Genomic DNA, 23,853 nt, shown 5'->3' with positions numbered 1-23,853 from the left:
TAGCTTATTGCCTATGTGTTTGTGTGCGTGCATGTGTGTGTGTGTATGACGCCCATTGTAAATCATACCTGAGCCATGTTGAAGTATCATTTTTTTTTTCAAAATACAGTTTTCTGGGTCCACAATAATAAAATAAATAATGTATTTATGAGCTTTTCCATCTTTGCGTATTTGTTTCAATTTGAAATAGTGGTTTTAAAGGGCTTGTGGGGCGTGTTTTCCAGAACTCCAGTCCTCGGGATTTCGTTTGGAGCTGCATTCCTTATACTGTCCTTCATCTTGCTGATCTGCTTTGCAGGACATCTTCTGGTGAGTGCCCCAAGTAAACTGAGCAGAGAAAGAAAAATAAAGACTTTTAATATAGCACTAGAGTATCTGCAGAGTTTTAAAATATTCAGACATGACTTCAAGTCAGGGTCAGGATTGCCAACCTCACATTTTTTACTTCTGACAGAGTGACAGGGAATTTATTTATAAAGATTTGTTTTTTCAGAATTTATTTTTTACAGTACTTTCACCACTACCTGCCCTAAACAAGTACTTCAACAGATTTGTTGCAACTGTAAAATGCCTATTAAAAAAGAGTAGTAAGAAAAAACAAGAAAATTCAACTCCATGCCTATGCTTTTCTCAATCAAGCAGATTGGAAAACAGTGAAACAAACAAAAAAAATCTAGCCTTGTTTACTTTCAGCCAAAACCAAAGACACTTTGTATTTCATGGATTTTTGAAAAAAAACATAGAAACAAATAAGTGGGGTTCGGGTTAAGGATTTGAATTATTCTGATTTAATTAATATGAGGTAGCAAGGTATCATCAGGTAGGATATTTTGTCACATTTATGGAATCTTGTAACATTATTCAATTGCTTTTGAGTGTAGTCAGGTTTATGATGCTAAATTCATCAAATAGTATTTTACCTGGTTATGCTTTCAATTTAGGGTGATTCAGCTGTGGTCTAGTGGAATGTTCCTTCGTTAGGCCGTCTGTGTGAAGTGCCAAGGGTTTAATAAACATACAATGGAGAGGATGAGGTGAAAAACAAAAACACAAGAGAAACTATTATTAAATATATTGGGTGTGTTAAGTAACTGAGCCACTTAGAGCAGCTCAGTGAAGAACCCACTTAACGGCACACTATGTTCGGCTGAAAGCGCAGATTTCATTGTTGATCTGAGTGGAAAATTCTTGCTCTGAGCCGCTCAGTTACTTAACGCACCCAGTATTATTAGTATTGCAAAATAATATTTATTCTTTTGTATTTAAAGAGACATTGTAAACTCTGGCATCTATCTCACTTATTCCGATGCACTCTTGCAAGGTTCACATTAAGCTATACCACAGATACAACACTGCCACATCAGCATGTTATCATTTCCTCTGGAAATTCAATTAAGTGATTTAATGAACTGTGCTTAGGTCAGCACTATACATAGGGGTAGCGCTAGACATCAAAAATAGTCTTTAAGCCCAGGTGTTAAATCTGGAAGAAAAATCAAAACGCAGAATCAATATGGGTCAGCATAATGGACAAAAATTCAAAGGGCATAATACTAGGGGAATGTTATAGACTACTAAATTCAGATACAGAACAAAATAATCTGTTTTACAATGACATTAGAAATGCATGTAGCAAAGGAGAAGCCATACTAATGGGGAATTTCAATTTCCCCCATATAAAATGGGAAAACACAATGGGAAGCACATAGAAATGACAAATGACTGCTTCCTAATGCAATACTATCTTGGTGAAATGCCCAAACACTTGCTATGGGTTCTGCTTACTGTAATTAAAATAGTGAACACATTTCCTTTTGAAATATGATAAGGTACAGTCCAACATTTTGTTTCTGTCTTAATTAAAACTCAAAGCCACTGTATCCATGAATTAAAAATAAGTGTGTGGCTTCCTTTCCTCTCTATCTAGCAATGCAGCAAAAAAGCCTCTACTTCATTACTGTGGATTCTAAAGTCTTCTGGAATCATTGCCAACAAACCCTGGCCCCGAATCACTCTCACGATGACAACCACTGCCTTAATATTAATCATGGCTGTATTCAATATGGTAAGTGCAATAACTGCTTGTGATTTGATGAATTCACTGGCTGAGCCTCATGCTGAAGCTAATTTTGGCTGTATAATAGGAATAATTGAAATGGTTCCCTGTGGTGGGTTATGGGAGGAAGTGACGGAGACAGGCAGCAAGTGAGGTACAACCTGCGCACCAGCAAGGCAGGGCTGGGCAGGGTTTTATTAATATTCCGTATGGAGAATAGCAGGTGTCAAAAGACAGGTACGGTATTGCACAAACAAAAATAAGAAACCCCCTTGAATACTAGCAATAGTAATCAGTAAATAGAACAGTCCCGCACTACACAGAGACACAAAAGTTAAAACAAAACATTCACGTGGTTCCTCCACGCGGTGGCAACCGGTGTCCTACAGCTGCTGCACCAGCTCCCTCCTGAGGCGTCACAAACACAAAGGCACAGACAGAAGGTGCTGTGCTGCAGACCCACCCAGGTATCCAAAGGGGTAGGGAAAGCAAGGGAAAACAAACAAACCAGCACGTCTCTTGCGGGTGTTAATCCAGCACAGCCAACCCAAATGGCAGAACCCCACAGCCTAAATAGTGCCGAGCCCCACCCCAACAATCAGTGCACTGCCCCACCTCAGCCAATCGTCAAGCGCAGCACAGCTGATTGCAATAATGGGGCTCAACCATGAGGTCCTGCCCCAAGTTAAGATGGCCGCCACCACTGCGGCTTCTGCCCCAACCATTACTCAGGCTTTCTCCTCTGTCTCGGTCCTCCCTGCACAGCGCTGCCAGTAGTCGGGAGGGTGAATTACAAGAGGGACTCCTTTCACTCCTGTCACATTCCCTTAAACCCTAGACCCACAGAACCTGGCCAGACTTATAAAGTTCTTGGGCCAAATTGTGTTTTCTGTTCTCTTACAATCTAACTTTTTGGGCTTGCTTCTTCTGAACTGATTCAGTGTCGTTTTTTTTTTTTTTTACTAGTTTTCTAAAATTGTGTGAGATGAGAACTGTAAACTTTACTCTTTAGATCCTACAGTATGACACCACAGAAAGCAAAAATATTATCCTCACATTTGAGTTGGTGAAGAAGATATTTAAGAAAAGTGGAAAAACAACACTAAACATATCATTGTATTAGCAAATACTGATTATGTTGCTCCCAAATAAGATTACATTTCTTTAATATGTTTTAGTGTAGTAGCTCGCAATCTTTTTTAACGTTTTTTCTTTTGCATCATTTTCAAAAAAGAAGAGTACTGTTGTTGCTACAGTGTTCTTGTTCATAAGAGTACACATACAGCGGCAATGTGGAGTAGTGATTAGGGCTTTGGACTCTTGACCGGCGGGTTGTGGGTTCAATCCCAGGTGGAGGACACTGCTGCTGTACCCTTGAGCAAGGTACTTTACCTAGATTGCTCCAGTAAAAACCCAACTGTATAAATGGGTAATTGTATGTAAAAATAATGTGATATATTGTAACAATTGTAAGTCGCCCTGGATAAGGGTGTCTGCTAAGAAATAAATAAATAAATACAATACCTATAGAAAGTCTACACCTCCTTTCAAAGTTTTCACCTTTTGTTGCCTTATAGTCTGGAATTAAAATGCATTAAAATAGTTTTTTTTTTCATTTATCTACACATCCTACCCCACAACTTCCAAGTGAAAAAGATATTCTAGAAATTTGTAGAAAATTAATAAAAAATAAAAACTGAAATAGCTTGGTTGGATAAGTGTCCACCCCCTTGTAATAGCAATCCTAAATTAGCTCAAGTGTAACCAATCGCCTTCAAAATCACACACCAAGTTAAGTGGCCTCCACCTGCGTTAAATTGTAGTGATTTACATGATTTCAGGAAAAATTCAGCAGTTCCTGTAAGTTCCCTCTGCTGGGTAGTGCATTTCAAAGCAAAGACTCAACCATGAGCACCAAGGCTCTTTCAAAAGAACTCTGGGACAGTTGTTGAAAGGCACAGATCAGAGGATGGGTATAAAAAAATATCAAAGGCCTTGAATATCCCTTGGAGCACGGTCAAGATGATTATTAAGAAGTGGAAGGTGTATGGTACCACCAAGACCCTGCCTAGATCAGGCCGTCCCTCCAAACTGGATGACCGAGCAAGAAGGAGACTGATCAGAGAGGCTACCAAGAGGCCAATGGCAACTTTGCAAGAGCTATAGGCTTTTATGGCCAAGACTGGTCAAAGTGTGCATGTGACAACAATATCCCAAGCACTCCACAAATCTGGCCTGTATGGTAGGGTGGCAAGAAGGAAGCCATTACTCAAGAAAGCCCACCTTGAATCCCGTTTGAAGTATGCAAACAAACACTCAGGAGATTCTGTAGCCATGTGGCAAAAAGTTTTGTGGTGTGACAAAACTAAAATTGAACTTTTTGGCCTAAATGCAGAGCTTTATGTTTGGCGCAAACCCAACACAGCGCATCACCCAAAGAACACCATCCCTACTGTGAAGCATGGTGGTGGCAGAATTATATTATGGGGATGTTTCTCATCAGCAGGGACTGGGGCACTTGTCAGGATAGAAGGGAAAATGAATGGAGCAAAGTACAGAGAAGTCCTTGAGGAAAACCTGCTGCCCTCTGCAAGAAAGCTGAAACTGGGACGGAAGTTCACCTTTCAGCATGACAACCCAAAGCACACAGCCAAAGCTATACTGGAGTGGTTAAGGAACAGAAAGGTAAATGTCCTTGAGTGGCCCAGTCACAGCCCCGACCTAAATCCAATCGAAAATTTGTGGCATGACTTGAATATTGCTGTCCATCAACGCTCCCCAAGGAACTTGACAGAGCTTGAACAGTTTTGTAAAGAAGAATGGTCAAACATTGCCAAGTCTAGGTGTGCAAAGTTGGTAGAGACCTATTCCAACAGACTCACAGCTGTAATTGCTGCCAAAGGTGCTTCCACCAAGTATTAACTCAAGGGGGTGGAGACTTCCAATCCAATTATGATCTTTCAGTTTTGTATTTTTAATATATAATATTTTTCTCAATAAAAACTTTTTTTCCCTTTAACAGTGTGGAGTATGGTGTGTAGATAACTGGAAAAAAAATCCTAATTTAAATGCATGAAACTCTGAGGCACTGACACAACAAAATGTGAAAAAAGTTCAAGGGGGTGTAGACTTTCTATAGGCACTGTATGTCAGCGACAACAGTACACACACAGCTGCATATCAACAATGTAGACCAATCAAGTATATAAAATAGAAATGACCAAGGAAACTAGCAGAGTGATTATAAATTGTTGAAGTATAATGTTTACATTTTTTTTTCAGGTATCTAAAAATGGTACTTGTTTTGTCGTGAAATGGCATGCTTGGAACACCATAGCAACACTGGTACATCGAGAAATAACTGTAGTACTTTTAAAGAAAAAAGGAATTAAGCCCTGGAATATCTCAAAGGTTTTATAACTCACATCCCTATTGTAGCCTATGAAGATTCAGAAGACCTCACTGATAATAGACTTTCATGCAGCCTTAGCAAAATAAAATGGCTTTTCTCCCTGTCAGTATTGACAACGTAACATTTAATCTTACTTAATGTTAAGAATAAAGAAAAAAAAATGATGATACACGCAGAGCAACAAAAGAACACAATGTAAGCCTTACCAGCAGGTCTCAATGCAACTGGATCCCATTTTCAACTGTAGTTTTTACTTGATGACTTTCAATGTACTGCCAGCAAAAGACTGAACCATTATGGTCAACATACTATACTGGATAAGGAGAATGGCAAGAACCAATGCTAAACAAACACTAAACTTATAATTGTATCACAGAAATTATGATTTAAAGTTCATTTAAAAGGCTTGAGTCATCTTTTGACCTGACACCTCCCAAGCCTTACCTCACAGAATGCATGAGAAACCACCCTCAAGGTCCAGTTGAGTGCACTTAAGACTAAGTGGATTTCTTTACATTTCAGCATTTAGTTTACAAGACCATTATGTTCACATAATGTATAGTTTCAAATCTGGACCTATTGGAAAGAGAAGTTAATTTATTATAATATAAATAAAAGTTTCTAGTATACATTTTGAGTGTTTTGTGTGCTGTGAGCCAGTAAAATGTTCCAAAAAAGAGTAGACTAAATATACATAATGTATTTAATCAGGATCTAAATGGTTAAATAGAATTTTCCTTGCCTAGCAGGGTAGGATATTAAATGGTAAGAATGGTGTACTCAAAATACAGAAAGGGAAGTGAAGGAAAATTAGTCTGTGCCTATTTGTAATCCATTACAATAATTAAAGTAAAAGTGTTAGTCCTTGAAAAAATGTCCAAAGCACTGGCTTTGATATATTTCTAGACTACTCTTAATATATTTATGGGCTTTCAACAGACTGTGTGCATCTTGGTATTCTACTATTGATGGAGAGTACTGTTAACAAAGACTGCTGTTGAAACTGAATGGCCTGAAACTGAATGGCCTATCTACAAAGAGTATTGGCCTTAATAGAGATATTACCTTGTGTACATATATCTCAAAGCTCTGTGAATATCATACTTACAAGTCACGGGTACCTTCTACAATTCATAAAATAATTGATTTACATTGTAGATGTTTCCATTGATTAATCAGAACATCTGAACAATCAATTAATTGCATGTCTTATGAGTCCATTTGATATGGCTTTTTAGTACAATTCTACCCCAAAAAAGCAAAATATGACTGTTTACAGTCAAATTAAGGTCTAAAACACCATAACGAACACAGCTGTTCTAGTAAATGTATTGTAACGACCCGGGGTCTGCTTTACTACAACAGGACATAATTATGTGTTCGCAGAGCTCTAGAATGTTCTTTGGCCCAGCGCCAAATTAGTTGCTATTGCAGGTGTTCAGTGACACCAGAAGCGAGAGGATTTCCACCAATCATAAGCTCAGCTGGCAGAGCGGAGGTGGCCCTCCATTGCAAGGAAAAAAGGGATCAACAGTTTACAAACGAGGGATGGGAGGTGGGGCAGATTGTGCATGTTTGGGATTGGTGGGTGATGTGCTGGGGACGTGGATTGGACGAGGGCATATAGGGGAGTGAGGGCATCAACGTCGAGGAGAGTAGGGATTCGAGAGCTAGGCGATACTCTGTTCAATTTGACTGCACTTAGTTTGGCATAGCACATGGCCTACAGTGTGCTTTACTGTTATTTCTACAGTCTGTATAACACTATGGTGCTCAGCTGTTCAGGCCCGGTGGCAGAGTGTGTGCTACAGGGGGCACCAAGTTGTTTTGGGGGGGCACGTTATAGAAACGGTCACCCAAGTCAAATAACTCGCATTCACCACTATTACGTGTTACACTTGACACTATGACTTAACACTATGACCACAAATAAATAAATAAATACTATTACTATACTATGAAACACCCACACAGCACTAATTACTCGAAGTGCCACACTATACTGAAAGCTAAGTTTGTTTCTGGAATCATTTTTCTTATTCACGTATTAGCAACCCTTACTTATGAGTTACAAGTGAAATGAATACAATGAATACAGTGCCCAGCCCAAAGGGAGTGCAATAAACAAATATTGACACACACCAAACTAATGTAAAGTAATTAATGTACACATAATGCTTACTTTCAACTGTCTTGCATATATAATGTATAAGCTCTCGTAAATAAGTTTGAGTCCCATAGACACAATCTTTTATTTTTCTTTTGCATAAATAAATAAATAAATAAAGCAAACGACCTGTAGGGGGAAATGACACTAAACAAGGGCAGCAGTGTGGTGTAGTGGTTAGGGCTCTGGACTCTTGACCGGAGGGTTGTGGGTTCAATCCCCAGTGGAGGACACTGCTGTTGTACCCTTGAGCAAGGTACTTTACCTAGATTGCTCCAGTAAAAACCCAACTGTATAAATGGGTAATTGTATGTAAAAATAATGTGATATCTGTATAATGTGAAATAATGTATAATGTGATATCTTGTAACAATTGTAAGTCGCCCTGGATAAGGGCGTCTGCTAAGAAATAAATAATAATAATAATAATAATAATAATAATAAACAAGCTGTGCTACAATATGACTTCGCCCTCGAAATGCACAGATTAAAAAACGTCACATACTGTGAGAAAAGGGGACCCTACAAAGGGGTTTGCTAATGGGGGGTATCACTGGTACTAATTAGTAAAAATATATAGAACATTTCCAGAAATAACTCCTATTTAGTTAGATTTTTGTTTTACTTTTATTAATGATTTTTCATACATTTTTTATATCGATGTGGGATCTGAACAATGTGAATTTAAAATATGTCTATTTATTATGAAGATACGCCGAAACCTGTGAATAGATGTTCTCATTTATTACACTGACAACTCATTGGTCTTCCGGCACAATGGATTATGATTCTTACAAAACTACTAGGTTTGGTCTTGAATTAAAAAAACATTCTTTGAAGGATATTATCTTCTGAATTCTTATAAAAAATGTGTACTTAATTAAGAAATTACTTAATGCTACGTCATGTGGTTATGATCAACTTACTGTATGAGTATCATTAGCTATGTTTATAATAAAAATAGAGGGTGTATGCTATGATAGTAACGCTATTTTTCCTGGGAAACAAATCTACATGAGCTACACCGAGATCAATTGCTGCTGGTATGCAAATGGTTTGTCATCGACCGTCTGGAGGTGCATATATCTCGACTTGTAACTTATATTTATATTTTTTTTAAAAAATCAGTTTAAAACACATTATCCTGTTCTGAGATTAATTAAGAAAACTTTTGTAAAATTTCCAAATGTGCTTTTGACAGTCATGGGGAACCACTCATGTAACTGTGTGCCCTTTCCCTGGTTGGCAATTTTGTATTTATTTATTTATTTAAGTTTAATCTGAGTTTCGTTGGCCCTTGCATTAATTGTTCTGAAGTTCTGTGATAAGCATTTCCTAACACAAGATTTGCAACGGGATTACAGGAATGATTACAAGGCATTCTATTTCTGTAAAATGAAGACAGATTGTCCCTTTAATTTGACACACTTTCGCTCCCATGGAACTATGTTAATTGTACCAAACTGGCACTGGCCTACCTACCCTCTTCAGGTGTTCCACGCTTTGAATGCACACTTCTAAAATCTGGACATCAGAATTCTAGAAAGAGTCATTGTAAACATAGCCATTGTTTCAAATAATTAATTTGACTTAAGTCACTAAATACTTGACAGTTTTCTGTTTTTTTTTAACTTCTTTGTCTGATTTGTATAGCTATTAGCTCCAGTTAAAGTAACTTTTCCAAAGAGTAAAACCTGTTTTGCAGTCCATTCACATAAAAATCATTTTTGTCCTCAGTTCTTCTTGGAAGACAACTTGATATCTTCTGTCCCTGTGTTAAACACCTCTAATGAAAGTGTATACAACTCTAACGGCCAGGCTCTGCGACTCATAGAGAAAAACAACTTTTACCTTCCAGTAAGTACCCCTGACAGCTGTTTCTCTGTCTTTCTTTTTTTCTTCCATTGTCTTTTCAGTGAGCCAAATTGAACAGCAACTATCTAGTGCAATAATTAATATCTGTATGCAGGAAGGTCATCAGGCAAATATGATTCCCTTTGAATGAAGTAGTAAATACATTTCCTGCTTTTTCAACGCTGGTGTCTAGCCATAAATGCACATTACATAAAAATACTGTGGTGCTGTATCATCATAAAATAACTTGCTGCAGCTCATTACATTTAAACTCAAAAGCAACGCTTTAAAGGGTGTAAATGATGTTTTGGTTCAAATACTAAATATTTTGGGTCTTTTGCCAAGAAATCATGGACAAAAAGACATCTAAAGCAAATTAAAGCTGTTGAAAACGTATACATTTGAAAGTAGGGAGTATTTCTGTACTTCATTATTTAAAACTGTTAAAATGTTGGTTTGATTCACAAACCATAACACAATTTAGTACATTTGGTACTGGATCCATTTTCAGGCAGTTTGTTTGTGGATTCCCAGTACTTCTGCCTCCAATACTGTTAAACTAGCATCTTTCCAAAGCACCAAAATAAAAAATAAAAATTACAAATACAGTATGTGATATGGTATTTCTTTGGCTAAGATATTGTGAACAGTCAATAAACAAAACATACATCTATATCTGTACAGAATCTGTTACTCTTATTGCATTTAATGATCCAGTGTAATTGAACACATCTGGTCAACATGTATGACTTCATAATCATTCTAATTAACAAGTAAATCAAAATAATTGATTCACAGTTTATAAAATGTCAAGCGAGGATTTAAGCTTAATCACAGGAAACAGCAGTGTGTGCTCTACATATGTGTGTCACAGATGGCTTTGTGTGGCGTGTGGGTGGTGACGCCAGGTTCAGGAAGCAATGGACACAGACAGACTGGATTTACGGGTGAAGCTGAGCGCTTGGTTGCGATCAGCATTTATTAAATAAACAAATGAAAGATTTAAACAAAAAACAGCACACAGCACTTTACATCAAAATAAGCAGACAAACAAAATGGACTAGCACTAAACAAACAGCGGACGAACAGACAAACAAACACGGTGAGTCAAAAACAAACAAGTATCGTGCTGGTCCTTCCAGTACGAAATAGCAATTATAATTTACTTTTTATCTCTCCTTTCCACACCCGTTCTCCACTCACCGAACACACAACCCAGAGTGAGTGAAACGTGCATCTATATATACTGTTGTGCCGGGATTCAATTACTAAGTCATTATTCACTTGAATCCCAGCACGTGAACTACTTTGTGCAATCCCTGTGCTCACATGCCTAAATACAACTATATATTTAAAATCACCTATACACCAACATTAACACACCACGCGCAACATATAACACATAACACACACATGGGCGGGGCACACTGCCACATACCTCCGTCTTTCTGCGCAGCACACATGGCCTCAACAGCCACCTCCCCCCTTAAAAGCCCCAAAATCCCGGTAATAGTCCTGGGCCAGGAACAGAGGCTTGAAGGTGTCCACAGGTTGTTAGGCTGTCAGCAGTAATGCTGACTGTGGGGTGGTACACTCCTTCCACTCTTCTGCTACTGGTGGCCTCCTAGCTGACAGCGGAAATGCTGTCAGCAGAGCTATTAATGGCTCCCAGTCTGGCTCCTCCAGCCGGGGCAGTCCTGGCAGTGGAAAGGCTGCTGCAGGGGAAGGTGGTCTCCTGACCTCTCCCCCCTTCTTCGTAGCCAGCAGCTCCCCTTTGTGGGGCTCCAGCCACAGTATTTCCTGTGGCAAAGCAGGGCTGGCAGCAACCCCAGGTGAAGCAGAGCTGGCAGCGACCCCAGGCGAAACAGAGCTGGCAGACCACAGGCGAAGCAGAGCAGCAGGCAACCCCTGGCGATGCAGAGCAGGCATCCGTGGGCCGTGGAGGTGGGAGTGGCAGATAGTCCTCCCATGGCAGTGGAGGCGGGAACAGTAGCCTGTCTCCCTCGGGTGGTGGAGGCAGAGGCAGCTCCTGCTGCTCTCCCTCTGGCGGTGGAGGTGGGAGTGGTAAGCAGTCTCCCCATGGCGGTGATGGTGGGAGCAGCAGGTAGTCTCCCGGCAACGAAGTTGGGAGCAGCGGGTAGTCTCCCTCTGGTGCTGGAGGTGGGAGTGGTGGAGGCAGAGGTAGCTCTTGCTCCTCTCCTCCTGGTGGTGGAGGCAGAGGTTGCGCCCCCCTTCTGGGTGCTGGACGCACTGGCTCCCCCCTTCTGGGCGCTGGACGCTAGACAAACAAAACAGACTAACACTAAACAAACAGTGGACGAACAGACAAACAAACACAGTGAGTCAAATACAAACAAGTATCGTGCTAGTCCTTCCAGCATGAAATAGCAATAATAATTTACTTTTACTTTTTTATCTCTCCGCTCCTCTCCACACCTGTTCTCCACTCACCGAACACACAACCCAGAGTGAGTGAAACGTGCATCTATATATACTGTTGTGCCGGGATTCAATTACTAATGAATTATTCACTTGAATCCGAGCACATGAACTAATTTGTGCAATCTCCATGCTCATATACTATTGATTGTGATTGTGCAATCCCTGTGCGTAAATACAACTATATATTTTAAATCACTCGTGCTACACAGACCCATTTATATACCGTGCACCAATACCTATACACCAACATAAAACACATAACACACACATGGGCGGGGCACACTATTGACTATTGACTGTGTTTTTGCCCCTCAGTATAGAACCCTTAGAATTGTAGTGGGGATCCATTGTAATTCCTGAGACAAAACACTGAGACTGCAGGGGGAAAAGTGCAGTTTCAGGCACTGCAAAGTACATTTAATGCAGTAATTTCCAAACAGATTGCCGAAGAGCTCGACTATGGCTTAATTGTTCTGTTAGAAATACATGCAGAGATTTCTAAACTTGGCTAATTAACAGAAGCAGCTGGGTAAATGAAAATCCCATCACTTGTCAATAAACACATTAAGGCCTAGTTCTTTGATTCTTTCACCCTTTATACACAGCACAGCGTGATTAGAGTGAAAAGCACCTAGTCACCGCTTAACCTTTTTAATGACCTGGCTTTAAGAAGACTTTTCTGTTCCATCTTTCAAAACTGCATTATAGAGTAGAATAACCAACATAGATTGGGTTTTAGCAAATGTATTTAATCTCTTACCCTAACGGCATGGTATTTGTTTTGTGATGTGCACTCATTATTGTCCTTAAGGGTTACCTACAGGAAAACATTTTCAAGGGAATTTTTACATTTGTTTTGACAACTGCATTTGACACTTAGGTACTGTTTTCAGGGTCCCTCATTACAAATTGGCAGAAGAAGCTACTGTATTTTCCATCATGTTGTGTTCTTTTTTATATTATGGCAAGAACGTGCATGGGCAGGGTAAGCCTTTGATACTGTCTGGTTTAGATATCAATGGCTTTCAAAAACAATTTTCTGCTTTTATATTTAACGGTTTGTTTGTTTCTTCTTCTGTGTCAGTATTTTATATACAGCTGCATCCTGGGTTTGATCTCCTGTTCTGTGTTCTTGAGGATAAACTACGAGTTGAAGATGGTGATCATGCTGATGGCAGTTGTGGGATACAATATCATTATCCTGCATACTCACGCCTCAGTGTTGGATGAATACAGCAAGTTTCTGTATAAAACAGAGGTATTGGAAAGGTAGGCTTTATTAATGTGTAGAGGTATCTACTGGTTTTAAATTGTTTCTCAGTTTACCCACTGTTGCACATGTACAGTATTACGTACACACAGACACACACACACACACACACACACTTTATAACCATCTATGTCATAATCTGACTATAACAGCCTCAGAAGCCCAAAAATTCATACTGGCAACAGCCTGTGTAAGCAGCAGTCTCTGTCACATAAGGTGGGAACTGTTTAACTAGCTTACTAAAATGATTAATTTAGTGTTTCTTTATCTGTTAATAATTAGTTAATATACAGTGAATCATTTAACCTTTTGAGCTAAAGTCCTCCCATCTCCTCCCCACAAACACAACACATGATATGTGAAATGGGTTTTAATAAATATAAAGGCTTATAAACTGCAGTGTATACTCACTAAACATTGACAAGCAAAAAAAACGAACAGCGTTTGTTTGCATGTTAATACACAATATCAAAGCGTGACCTTGCATATATTGATGAGAAGATATGTGCTACTGGACATTTCTGAAAATATGCAGTTGCCATTTCTTATGAAGATGTGGTTAATTTTTAAATAACTAGCTTTTTGTCATACTTAATTTGCCATATACAATCCTATTTATAAATAACATACAAATGCAACAAACTTTCATGTGCACGTTTTCATGTTGTCCCCATCCGGTCATACTGTCTTTCCACATCTAATGTTGACCTGGAAATGGATTCTGGTGTACTAACAATATTTTACTATTTGACGTGGACTTGCACACCTAGGCCTTAAAGGGAAAGGGAATTAAATGATTTATATGGTCCATCACTGCAATAGTAATATTCAGGCCATTATATTTCTCACTTTAATAGTGGAAAGGAGCCTTGGATACCTTATATTGAGATTGCCAGTTAATGGAATAAAAAAAAAAAAACATGTTGATAGCAAGGTGTGTATAGAAGTGATTAGCAGATGGTTGGTCTTATTTCTTGGCAGATAGATATTGAGTCAAGCTGAGCATCCTAGAGTAACTTAATATTAACATATCACACAGACAAGCAATCTGTGTAAGGAGTGATAACCATAACTTAAAAATCTATTTTCTATTAGCATTAGCATCGATCTCATTTTCATTGTTCTTAAGGGTTTTTTGTATGTTGTAGCTTAAGAAAAGCTAGCAACTATAGCAGTAATGACTATCGAGTTCAAGATTTTGAAGAGATGGAGCAGAAGTGATGGGAAGACATTTTTTTTAACACATGACATGAAATATAGCTTCATGACCAGGATCCAAAGCACTGAACTTGTTAGCCATTACTGACTCCTATGTGCTGCAAGGAGTAACCCCAGAAAAACATGACATTATATTTATTGAATTCCGTTTGGCAAACTGAATTGCTTGTTTTTTCTAGACCTGGAGTTCTGAAGGACTTGAAGACAATGGGTTCAGTGTCTCTTTTCATATTCTTCATCACACTCCTTGTTCTGGCTAGACAGGTGAGATATCTATTTTATTGACAAATCATACAGTTGATGAGTCATCAAGAGTATGTACATGTTTTTCAGTGGCTGTGACATATGTAACATCAGTAGTTCATTAAAACAGATATTGCTTTAATGCCCTTTTAAAAGGGGGTTTGCTTGTTTACAATCATTCTGAGTGGTTCTGAGTTCTGTCATACTAGTATTGACCTGTCATTATAAGCTATGTTAACATTCTTTCAGCTAAATTCAATACTGGCACTAGTTTGTCTATTGTATGTTAGGAGGCTGTCTATTGTTTGTTAGGCGGTCCCCGGTTCAAATCCCACCTCAGCCACTGACTCATTGTGTGACCCTGAGCAAGTCACTTAACCTCCTTGTGCTCTGTCTTTCGGGTGAGACGTAATTGTAAGTGACTCTGCAGCTGATGCATAGCTCACACACCCTAGTCTCTGTAAGTCGCCTTGGATAAAGCATCTGCTAAAATAAAACAAAATGTCACATTGAACATTAAGTTGTGAACTCAGATATCACAAATACAGTATCATATTTTACAATCAGTATCATTTCAGGAAACAGCTTTTATCTCATTTGCAGTAGCTGTCAAATGACTAATATCCCTATCACTCATCCCCTCTTAAAGACTCCTACAGGGACAGGTTCCTTAGACAAACGAACTGCATACAGCAGGGCAACATCATAGAGCAAACAGAAGAGTTGTAGTCAGAAAATCATTTTTCATAGATTATCAAGTAATTCGATTTTGTTAATAGCTGCCTGGAATGTAAAAGAAAAACCTTAAAACAATCCAGGAATGGAATAAAACTAGGAAATATTAAAACTGAGACAATGTCTATTCAAAAACATAAACATGCTCCAGACTATTTGGTTTCTACAGATCTGATCAGATTCAGATTAGAGTGCCCTCTGCTGGTGTATACTGACTATATTGAATTGATACAGAGTGCATTGGTTTAGTTCAAGTTATGTTCTTTCAATATATAGACATACATGGTATACTAGTAAAATGCATATTTAAATGCCACTAAAAATACATATTCAGAGAATGAAATACACTTTTCCAGCCACTAGCCAGGAGAATAGATCATCTACAAAATATTTTCACATTTGCAGACTTGAGCATATACTGTACAGTAAAGAGCCTGCAAAACTTCCGAATTCAGCTTGAAGAGAATCATGAAAAGACTAGTACTGTCTACTTTACAAGAGATATTTCTTTGCAACTAACCTCATATACCTAGATAACACAAATACCGTAATCTGCAGAACCAAAAGGATCAGTCCATGAATAATTGGGAATCCACATGCACATCAAGTCAGATTCAAATCCACTTCATGCGTGCTAGTTTTCCACACAGAAAGGTGATGTTATACCTTTTTTTTCTAAATCCCACCCTTTCATTTCCTCTTTCTGTTTCCACAGTCTGAATGGGAAACATCAAAGAGGAAATGGAAGGGCAGGGTTTTAAAAAACAAGGTGTGACAACATGAAACTAAAAGAACTGAGAAATACATGAACACAAGAAATGTTGGGAATACTGCAGAATAAACCACCCTGAACAATTGTAAACATGAGGCAAGAGCGCTGTTTGAAAGCCATCCAAATGTCAATTATGTGCTTCTTGCTCTTGAAAGCCTTCTGGGGAATGCAGACTGTCTAAAAGGTAAGTAAATCCTTAGAAAAGTAAATTGCCATGGGCTTCATAGCTACTCACTCTAGTTATTTAATCTTTACATTTATAGAGCACTTTTCATGCAAATATGTTTTTTTTTTAATGCTGTGTTGCCAAGGGTTTGCAGCACGAAGCAGAAACTTAGCACAGAAATAGAGAACAAACAAGATGGTATCTTAGTTCATATATACTGTGGATTGTAAGCAGCTGGGGGTGGGGGTGTGTGGGCATGCAGTCATTCTTATTAACTTAACTCTTGACGCATCAAAGTGATCAGATGCCTACTGTTTCTTTACCTCTGTGTCCTCTTGTAACAGAATGAATATTACTGTAGGTTAGACTTCCTCTGGAAGAACAAGTTCAAAAAGGAGTGCGAGGAGATTGAGACCATGGAAAACCTGAACAGGGTGCTTCTGGAGAATGTGCTCCCAGCTCATGTGGCCGAGCACTTCCTGGCACGCAACTGGAAAAACGAGGTGAGAATGTCCCAGAGACATTAAACTGAACAATCCCTTACAACAATCAATCCTCACACATGGGATATAAAGTACTGTACACACAAAGAATAAAAAAAAAAACATCCTGAAACTGTAATCAGTAACACAGTAGTAAATAACAGAGGAAAAGTCTTAAATGGTGGTGGAGAGCTAGTAAATGTGTGTAATAAAATATTGCAAGTTTTCATTTGACTTAATGCATATGTAACAGGCATAGCCTGGGCACGAGCTTGCAAGCACCCACAACCCAAGCTAGCGTCTCAAACACAATACAAAAAAGCCTGACATTTTGACACATATACAAGCAAGCATGGATCTATTGTACATGTTTAAGAGGAGACTTCGTCCTTCAGTGGTTAAGGCTTCTATATACTTTATTAATTATTTTTCTGTTGCCAACTTTGAACCATCACTTATCCTCTGTATTGTTTTTATTTCTCCAGTCATGAACCAGTACCTTTGTTTTTTTTTTAACAGGATTTGTATCACCAGTCATATGACTTTGTCTGTGTCATGTTCGCCTCCATCCCTGACTTTAAAGAGTTTTATACCGAATCAGATGTCAATAAAGAAGGCTTGGAATGCCTCAGACTGCTGAACGAGATCATTGCAGATTTTGATGAAGTAAGAGTCCCAGTAAACAAACACATTCCTTTGTTTGTTAAATAAGTTTGTCAGCGATAGGAACATTACTACAGTACCTTGTATCTTTTTTTTTTAAGTTTGTTATCTTCTGCGATGTAAATATAATTTGTAGTAAAGAACAATAAGAAGATAATTAATGAAAAATTGCCCTGTAATGTTGCACCAACATAATTTGTGTAGATACGAGTTTATTAACCAAGATGTACTCTATATTTCTGTTCTTGCTTTTTTGCTTTGTTAAAGCATTGTGAATCGTGACATAAATAAATGGTTAATGCTTTTCCTCAGCTGTTGTCAAAGCCCAAGTTCAGTGGAGTGGAAAAAATCAAGACAATTGGCAGCACTTACATGGCAGCGACAGGACTGAATGCAACATCAGGACCAGAATACATCCAGGTATAGTAAAGCCTTTTTTTTTTACATTTTTCCTACAAAAACAACTAGTCTTAAATGGTCACCAACAAACCTGGGAGAATGTAACCATTGCTGTACACTGTTTGCATAGTCAATTACATATTCTAAATTATTATCAAGTCACTTTAGTGCCTCTATTCTAAGGCTGTCTCTGGCAATTTGTAAAATGAATGACATGATCTTACAGTACAGCAACCACCACACTAGTTCCAGTACTTATCCTGACATACTGTAAGTTGGTGCAGCCAAGGAAGGATTTCATGCCCTCTCTCTCTAATTATTATTATTATTATTATTTATTTCTTAGCAGACGCCCTTATCCAGGGCGACTTACAATCGCAAGCAAATACAAATACATTCAAGTGTTACAATATAAGTCATACAATAAGAACAAGAAATACAATAATTCTCAAGTGTGACAAACCACAATTCAATAATACAGCAGATAATAGTGAAAGTTACATCAGGATATGATTAAATAGTGATAGTTACATCAGGATATGATTAAGTACAAAATACTACAGATTAAACACTTGGCAGATTACAATATTCTGAGGTACAGGATTAAATGCAGTAAAATAGGGGGCAGATAAGAGCAAAATAAAGCATGTTTAAATGAAGGGTGATAGTGTCCCAGGATACAACAGAGGAGTTCTACAGGTGCTGTTTGAAGAGGTGAGTCTTAAGGAGGCACCGGAATGTGGTCAGGGACTGGGCAGTCCTGACATCCTTAAGGAAAAAAGTGGGTGTGATCTAAAACATATATGTTGATATCATATAAAATAAACATTGAAATTGTAATTTTAGCTGTACAGATACTGAGAGTAGAGTGAAAATGGAATAAAACATGAACAAAATATTTTAAAAGGCTAACAAGTTCATTGGTAAACCAATCACATAGGCCATGTCAACACAGATTGCAGAAAACCTTTTGTGTAAAGTATAAACAAGTACATGAACCTTCTGCTTTCAGTCTTGAACATTAGGATAATAACTGTAATTATAGCAGCAATTTGAATTGTAAATTGCAGTGGAATCTGGTTACATCATTTGTGCATCGAAGTATTGACTGCAAGCACCATCAGCTGAGCTTTTCAACATTAAAGTGAACATTTTGCATATAAACATTTGAGCCTAGAAGTATACAGGTCAAGAGTGACAACATAATTGATGTATTCCCTGATTTCCATCAGGTGGCAGAAATCAAGGTATATAGTATAATTTTGAAGACTGGACAGACCATAAAAAAGTTTTACAATTAAGAAAATAAATTCTATTGATTCTACATCTTTTGACTCATTTTTGGAAAACTGAAGCATGAATTCATTTTCTGAATACTTAAAGTAATTAGTGCGAAATATTGAAATCGTCTGGATTCCATTTCCAAACATATTCTGGGTTTGAGAGTTTCCAGTTTGTGTATTGAAGGTACATTTGTATACAGATAATGGCTAGTATAATGCTTCTCTGTTTCTCCTCAGGAACATGACAGGCAGTACATGCACATTGGGACTATGGTGGAGTTTGCCTTTGCAATAGTAGCAAAACTTGATGTCATTAATAAGCATTCCTTCAATGATTTCAAACTCAGAGTTGGTAAGTACATAAAAGGGTTGAATAATTCCTTGTTTCAGCTGTTGATAAAGGATGGGCTATAACTATAAAATGTAACTTCCATCAAAGTAATCATGAATCTTAGACAAGCAGACTAACCAGCAATGCATTTTGCTTTTACTTCTTAAAGACTTGAAGCAAGAACATGTATTTTTAAACTGGCACTGTAGCACTGCTCTTGTTTATCATCTATCTCTCCTCACTTTGGGAGTGTTACAACAGCATGTGAAGCAAAACACCAAAACTTGAGACTTTGTCAAAATGTTTGTCATTAAAAATACAGTACTAAGTTTCATTTAGTATTTTTAAATTCCCCAGTGTTTAATAGTTGTTTATATTCAAAGCAGTAACCTTGATATGTGCACTGAATTAAAAACTGATTCCTGTGTGTTTGTGTAATCTCTTGTGACAGGAATGAATCATGGTCCTGTGATTGCCGGAGTAATTGGAGCTCAGAAGCCACAGTACGATATCTGGGGAAACACAGTCAATGTAGCAAGCCGGATGGATAGCACAGGTGTGCTTGGCAAAATACAGGTAGCTAATTTACTGTGCTGCTGCGTTTAGATTGTCACAGATCAATGCAGCCCAAGTGGGCTTTTTGCCACATTTGTACAATGTGAAATACTAGATAATCAAAGGGTAATTAAATTATACCCAAATCAAAAGGTAAATAAAAATTCCCTAATTGAGTCTACTACTACTACATCTACCCATTCCCACACCAACAGAAACACGTAAAGAATCATAAGAAATGTCAGTGCATAAGAAACCTCAGTCCACAGGAAACGTCATCATGTGTTTCCCATGACATTTCTGGGCTTAATTAAAAATCATTGAAGCAAGCCTTACATTGTATAGCTATCCTTTAACTTAATTACATTTTAAGAGGTTATATATTTTTTGATTGAGTGAAATAAATTAGAACTACGTTGTCTATTTTCCTTCAACTATAGTTAGAATACAAACTTACTTCTGTGGTAAACTAGGCAAAAGAAAACAACTAAGGTTTAACAATACCTGAATATTGTATATTATAGTTCATGAGCATTACTATGTTTACTGTAGATGATGTCTAATTAATTTGTTGTGATTTAAAGTTTAGCATAATGAGACATTGTTTCCTTCTCTTTTTGAAGGTTACAGAGGAAACCAGTAAGATCTTGCAAACATTGGGATACATGTGCACATGTCGGGGAATAATAAACGTGAAGGGAAAAGGAGAGCTGAAAACCTATTTTGTCCACACAGAGATGACAAGATCTCTTTCACAAGGAAATGTGATGCCTTGAAAAGACTAATGTGACAGTGCACAAGCCCAATTAATCCCTGTCAGAGACTAGTTGAACATCAAAACCCACAACATCTGTAAATATTACAACTCTGTCCTTAGATGCACGAATGTTGGATGCGTTTAGGAGTGGAATCTCAAAGGCAGTGGCACATACTGAGGGAACTCAGCGTTGTGCACAGACAAGAGTTACTCACAGGACCAGTTTTGGAAAAAACTTAATAAAAAATAAAAAAAAGTGTTAATGTTTTATGCCATTGTTTTGTAAAACTTCATTAAAAGTTTGTATGTATTTGAGGCTTTATGAACTCTTTCTTTGCATAACACACACAATTATTAGAAATAGAGAAAAAGCACTTCCCTCAAACTTGGTTGATGGAAAACCTACAGAAAGATAAGCAAGAAAATAACATAAAATGACTAGTATTATTGTCACAAGTGACGAATTTTACTGGGTTCCTGGGTGTTTATTTTGTATATTTTAAATTGTGTGGAATCTGCTCCTCTTAAACCCCTGCTGTTTTTTTTCTGCTGTGCTGATTCATGGTCAGGGTGCTGTTCTGCCTAGCAACAGGAAGCCCCGCCTGGTTAGTCCCACCGCCAATGGCGCTCCAGGTGGGACTATATAAGGCAGGGAGTTGAGACAGGAAGGAGAGACATGGAGGCAGGAAACAGAAGACTGGACAGGGCATAAGGAGTGTGTGCAGGCAGAAGCGTGTAGCCTTGGAGGAATCATCTTGGGAAATCGACTGGTTGCTGGATTATTTTTCTTCTGGCTGGAACGCTGCTGAGGGAACTGGCCAGAGTTTCAATCATTGGATCCAACGGGTTTGGAAAAACTATATATTTTTATTCTTTTTGTGCAGGACAGTATAGGACGGAAGGCTGTATTTTGTGACTGTTATTATATGTGATAACAAACATAGCTATCTTATCTAAACAAAAAAAACAAAGGGATTCACATTCACGTTTTTTTTGTTACTTTATTGTTGATTTAATTTGGACACTGATTTTTTCTGTTTTCTTTTGTTCACTTGCTTTTGTTATTGGATTGTTTCTGGAACAAGATACGGGTTATTGGTTGGTGTCCCTGCTTTTGGACACCTGGGTTTTTCTCCCCACGGATCTGGGAGAGGGGTTATATTTTGAATTCTACCCGCGCTGAAAGAAGAAGCGACAAGAGGAAGCGACATCGTGGGAGCGTGTGGAAGCGACATCGTGGGAGAAGTACAGTCGTGGACAAGTACAACGCAGTTAGAAGCAGAAAGGAGGAATTACATCTTTAAATTAAATCTGGAGTTGCTTTAATCAGAAAACATTGCAGCTTAAAGCCTTACAGCTGCATGTATTTTTCTAATAAGCTGAAACTCGGAGCATATGATTCAAATTCCGCGGCGTTCTGAAACACGGGGAGGGGCGGAGCCTGCAGCACAAACACAAGCAAACAAAAGGCAGGCAGTCTTCCCAGTGACAGCGTGTGGAAGTGACATCGTGGGAGAAGTACAGTCGTGGACAAGTACAACGCAGTTAGAAGAAGTTTGAAAGCAGGTTGACAGCTGCAGAAGCTAAACTAAACTTCCAAAAAAAAAAAAAAAATGGTCTTCAAGCCAGTAATCTGTGACAACTGCATGATGTGGGAAATCCGAGAAAACCCAACAGAGCTCAACCAAGTTTGTGTAAAGTGCCGCACAATCCAGGACTTGCTCCAATGATTAAGCCTGCTAAAAAAGGAGCTGGAGGAAATGAGACAGCAACAGGAGCTTGAGGAGCTGACACACCCACAATTCATGGAAGTCTGCACCCCTAGCAGACTGAAAGCCACCAGGGAGATGGAAGAGAGTCAAAACAGCTGGGGTCAGATAGGCAGGAGCAGGGAAAAAAAGAAACTTCGTCAAACACAACCACCAGAAATCCAAACATCCAACAAATCTGAGCCACTTCAACATTTAGATGACCAAAACCAACATCAAGAGAATGAAAGAAACAACACCCAGGACCCTATAAACAGTGCTGACCAGGCAGCAAAAAGAAGGGAGGTCATGATTGTTGGGGACTCCATATTGAGAAACACAGGAAGTTCAGTTGGCAGTTTGGACCCCCTTACTACAACAGTGTGCTGCCTTCCAGGAGCCTGTGTCAAGCACATCACTGAAAACGTGGACAGGCTCCTAGAACGAACAGGAGATGACCCGGTAGTAGTCGTCCACATCAGTACAAACAACATTGGAAGAGACAGACCAAGATCCCTGCAAAACAAATTCAGAGAGCTAGGAAGGAAATTAAAAGGCAAGACCAAAACTGTGGTATTTTCTGGGATACTGCCGGCGCCTTGCAAAGGAACGTATGGACAGCTGGAAATTCAAAAATCAAAATGCATGGCTGAAATCGTGGTGCACACAGGAAGGCTTCACCTTTCTTGAACATTGGAGCACATTCTACATAAAGGACTATCTATATAGGTGGGACGGACTGCACTTAAATAGAAAGGGAACCAATCTACTCGGAGAAAGGATCCTTGAGAAGGTCCAGAAGCATTTAAACTAGAAAGGAAGGGGGGAGAAAACAAAAAAACAGAAGGGAGACCACATCAAAACAAGGGCAACAACTCGGGTAAGACAACTATTAAATGTATTTATCTTAATGCTAGAAGTCTCAGAAACAAAATGTTAGAACTTGAAGCTACTGCACTAACAAGCAACTATGATGTGATAGGTGTTACAGAAACTTGGTTGTCTAAGTGATGGAGACAAATATAATATTTGTGGGTACACACTGTATAGGAAAGACAGGCAGGACAGAAGAGGCGAAGGGGTAACGCTATACATAAGAAATAGTCTTGAAGCCCATGTGTTAAATCAGGACAAAGAAAACAATGCAGAATCAATATGGGTCAGAATAATGGACACAAATTCAAAGGGCATAATAATACATGCTATAGACCGCCAAATTCAGACGCTGAGCAAAATAATCTGTTATACAATGACATTCGAAATGCGTGTAGAAAAGGAGAAGCCATACTAATGACAAAAT

The 23,853-nt window shown here is 38.5% G+C and overlaps 1 protein-coding gene and 1 long non-coding RNA gene across 3 annotated transcripts in view; one reads left to right on the top strand and one right to left on the bottom strand.

Moving 5' to 3' along the window:
* Positions 1-21,115, top strand: part of adcy2b (adenylate cyclase 2b (brain)) — a 169,753-nt gene extending 148,638 nt beyond the window's left edge. For both annotated transcript variants that reach the window (XM_033993096.3, XM_033993098.3), the window contains exons 15-25: positions 225-309; positions 1,928-2,065; positions 9,373-9,492; positions 13,016-13,200; positions 14,599-14,683; positions 16,680-16,838; positions 17,337-17,483; positions 17,793-17,900; positions 19,400-19,514; positions 19,945-20,069; positions 20,672-21,115. In XM_033993096.3, coding sequence (XP_033848987.3) covers positions 225-309; positions 1,928-2,065; positions 9,373-9,492; positions 13,016-13,200; positions 14,599-14,683; positions 16,680-16,838; positions 17,337-17,483; positions 17,793-17,900; positions 19,400-19,514; positions 19,945-20,069; positions 20,672-20,824 — 1,420 coding nt within the window. In that variant the 3' untranslated portion in view covers positions 20,825-21,115. The remainder of the gene's footprint in view (positions 1-224; positions 310-1,927; positions 2,066-9,372; positions 9,493-13,015; positions 13,201-14,598; positions 14,684-16,679; positions 16,839-17,336; positions 17,484-17,792; positions 17,901-19,399; positions 19,515-19,944; positions 20,070-20,671) is intronic.
* LOC131716261 (uncharacterized) lies at positions 40-2,832 on the bottom strand. The gene is made up of 3 exons (XR_009315421.1): positions 2,520-2,832; positions 921-986; positions 40-327 (listed from the first exon to the last, which is right to left on the bottom strand). It is a non-coding gene; the product is annotated as an uncharacterized LOC131716261 (long non-coding RNA).
* Positions 21,116-23,853: the final 2,738 nt, after the last annotated feature.

This window comes from Acipenser ruthenus, chromosome 3 (assembly GCF_902713425.1).
Source record: "Acipenser ruthenus chromosome 3, fAciRut3.2 maternal haplotype, whole genome shotgun sequence".
In the NCBI taxonomy this organism is placed as follows: Eukaryota; Metazoa; Chordata; class Actinopteri; order Acipenseriformes; family Acipenseridae; genus Acipenser; species Acipenser ruthenus.
This window is presented reverse-complemented; position numbering and strand designations above follow the sequence as displayed.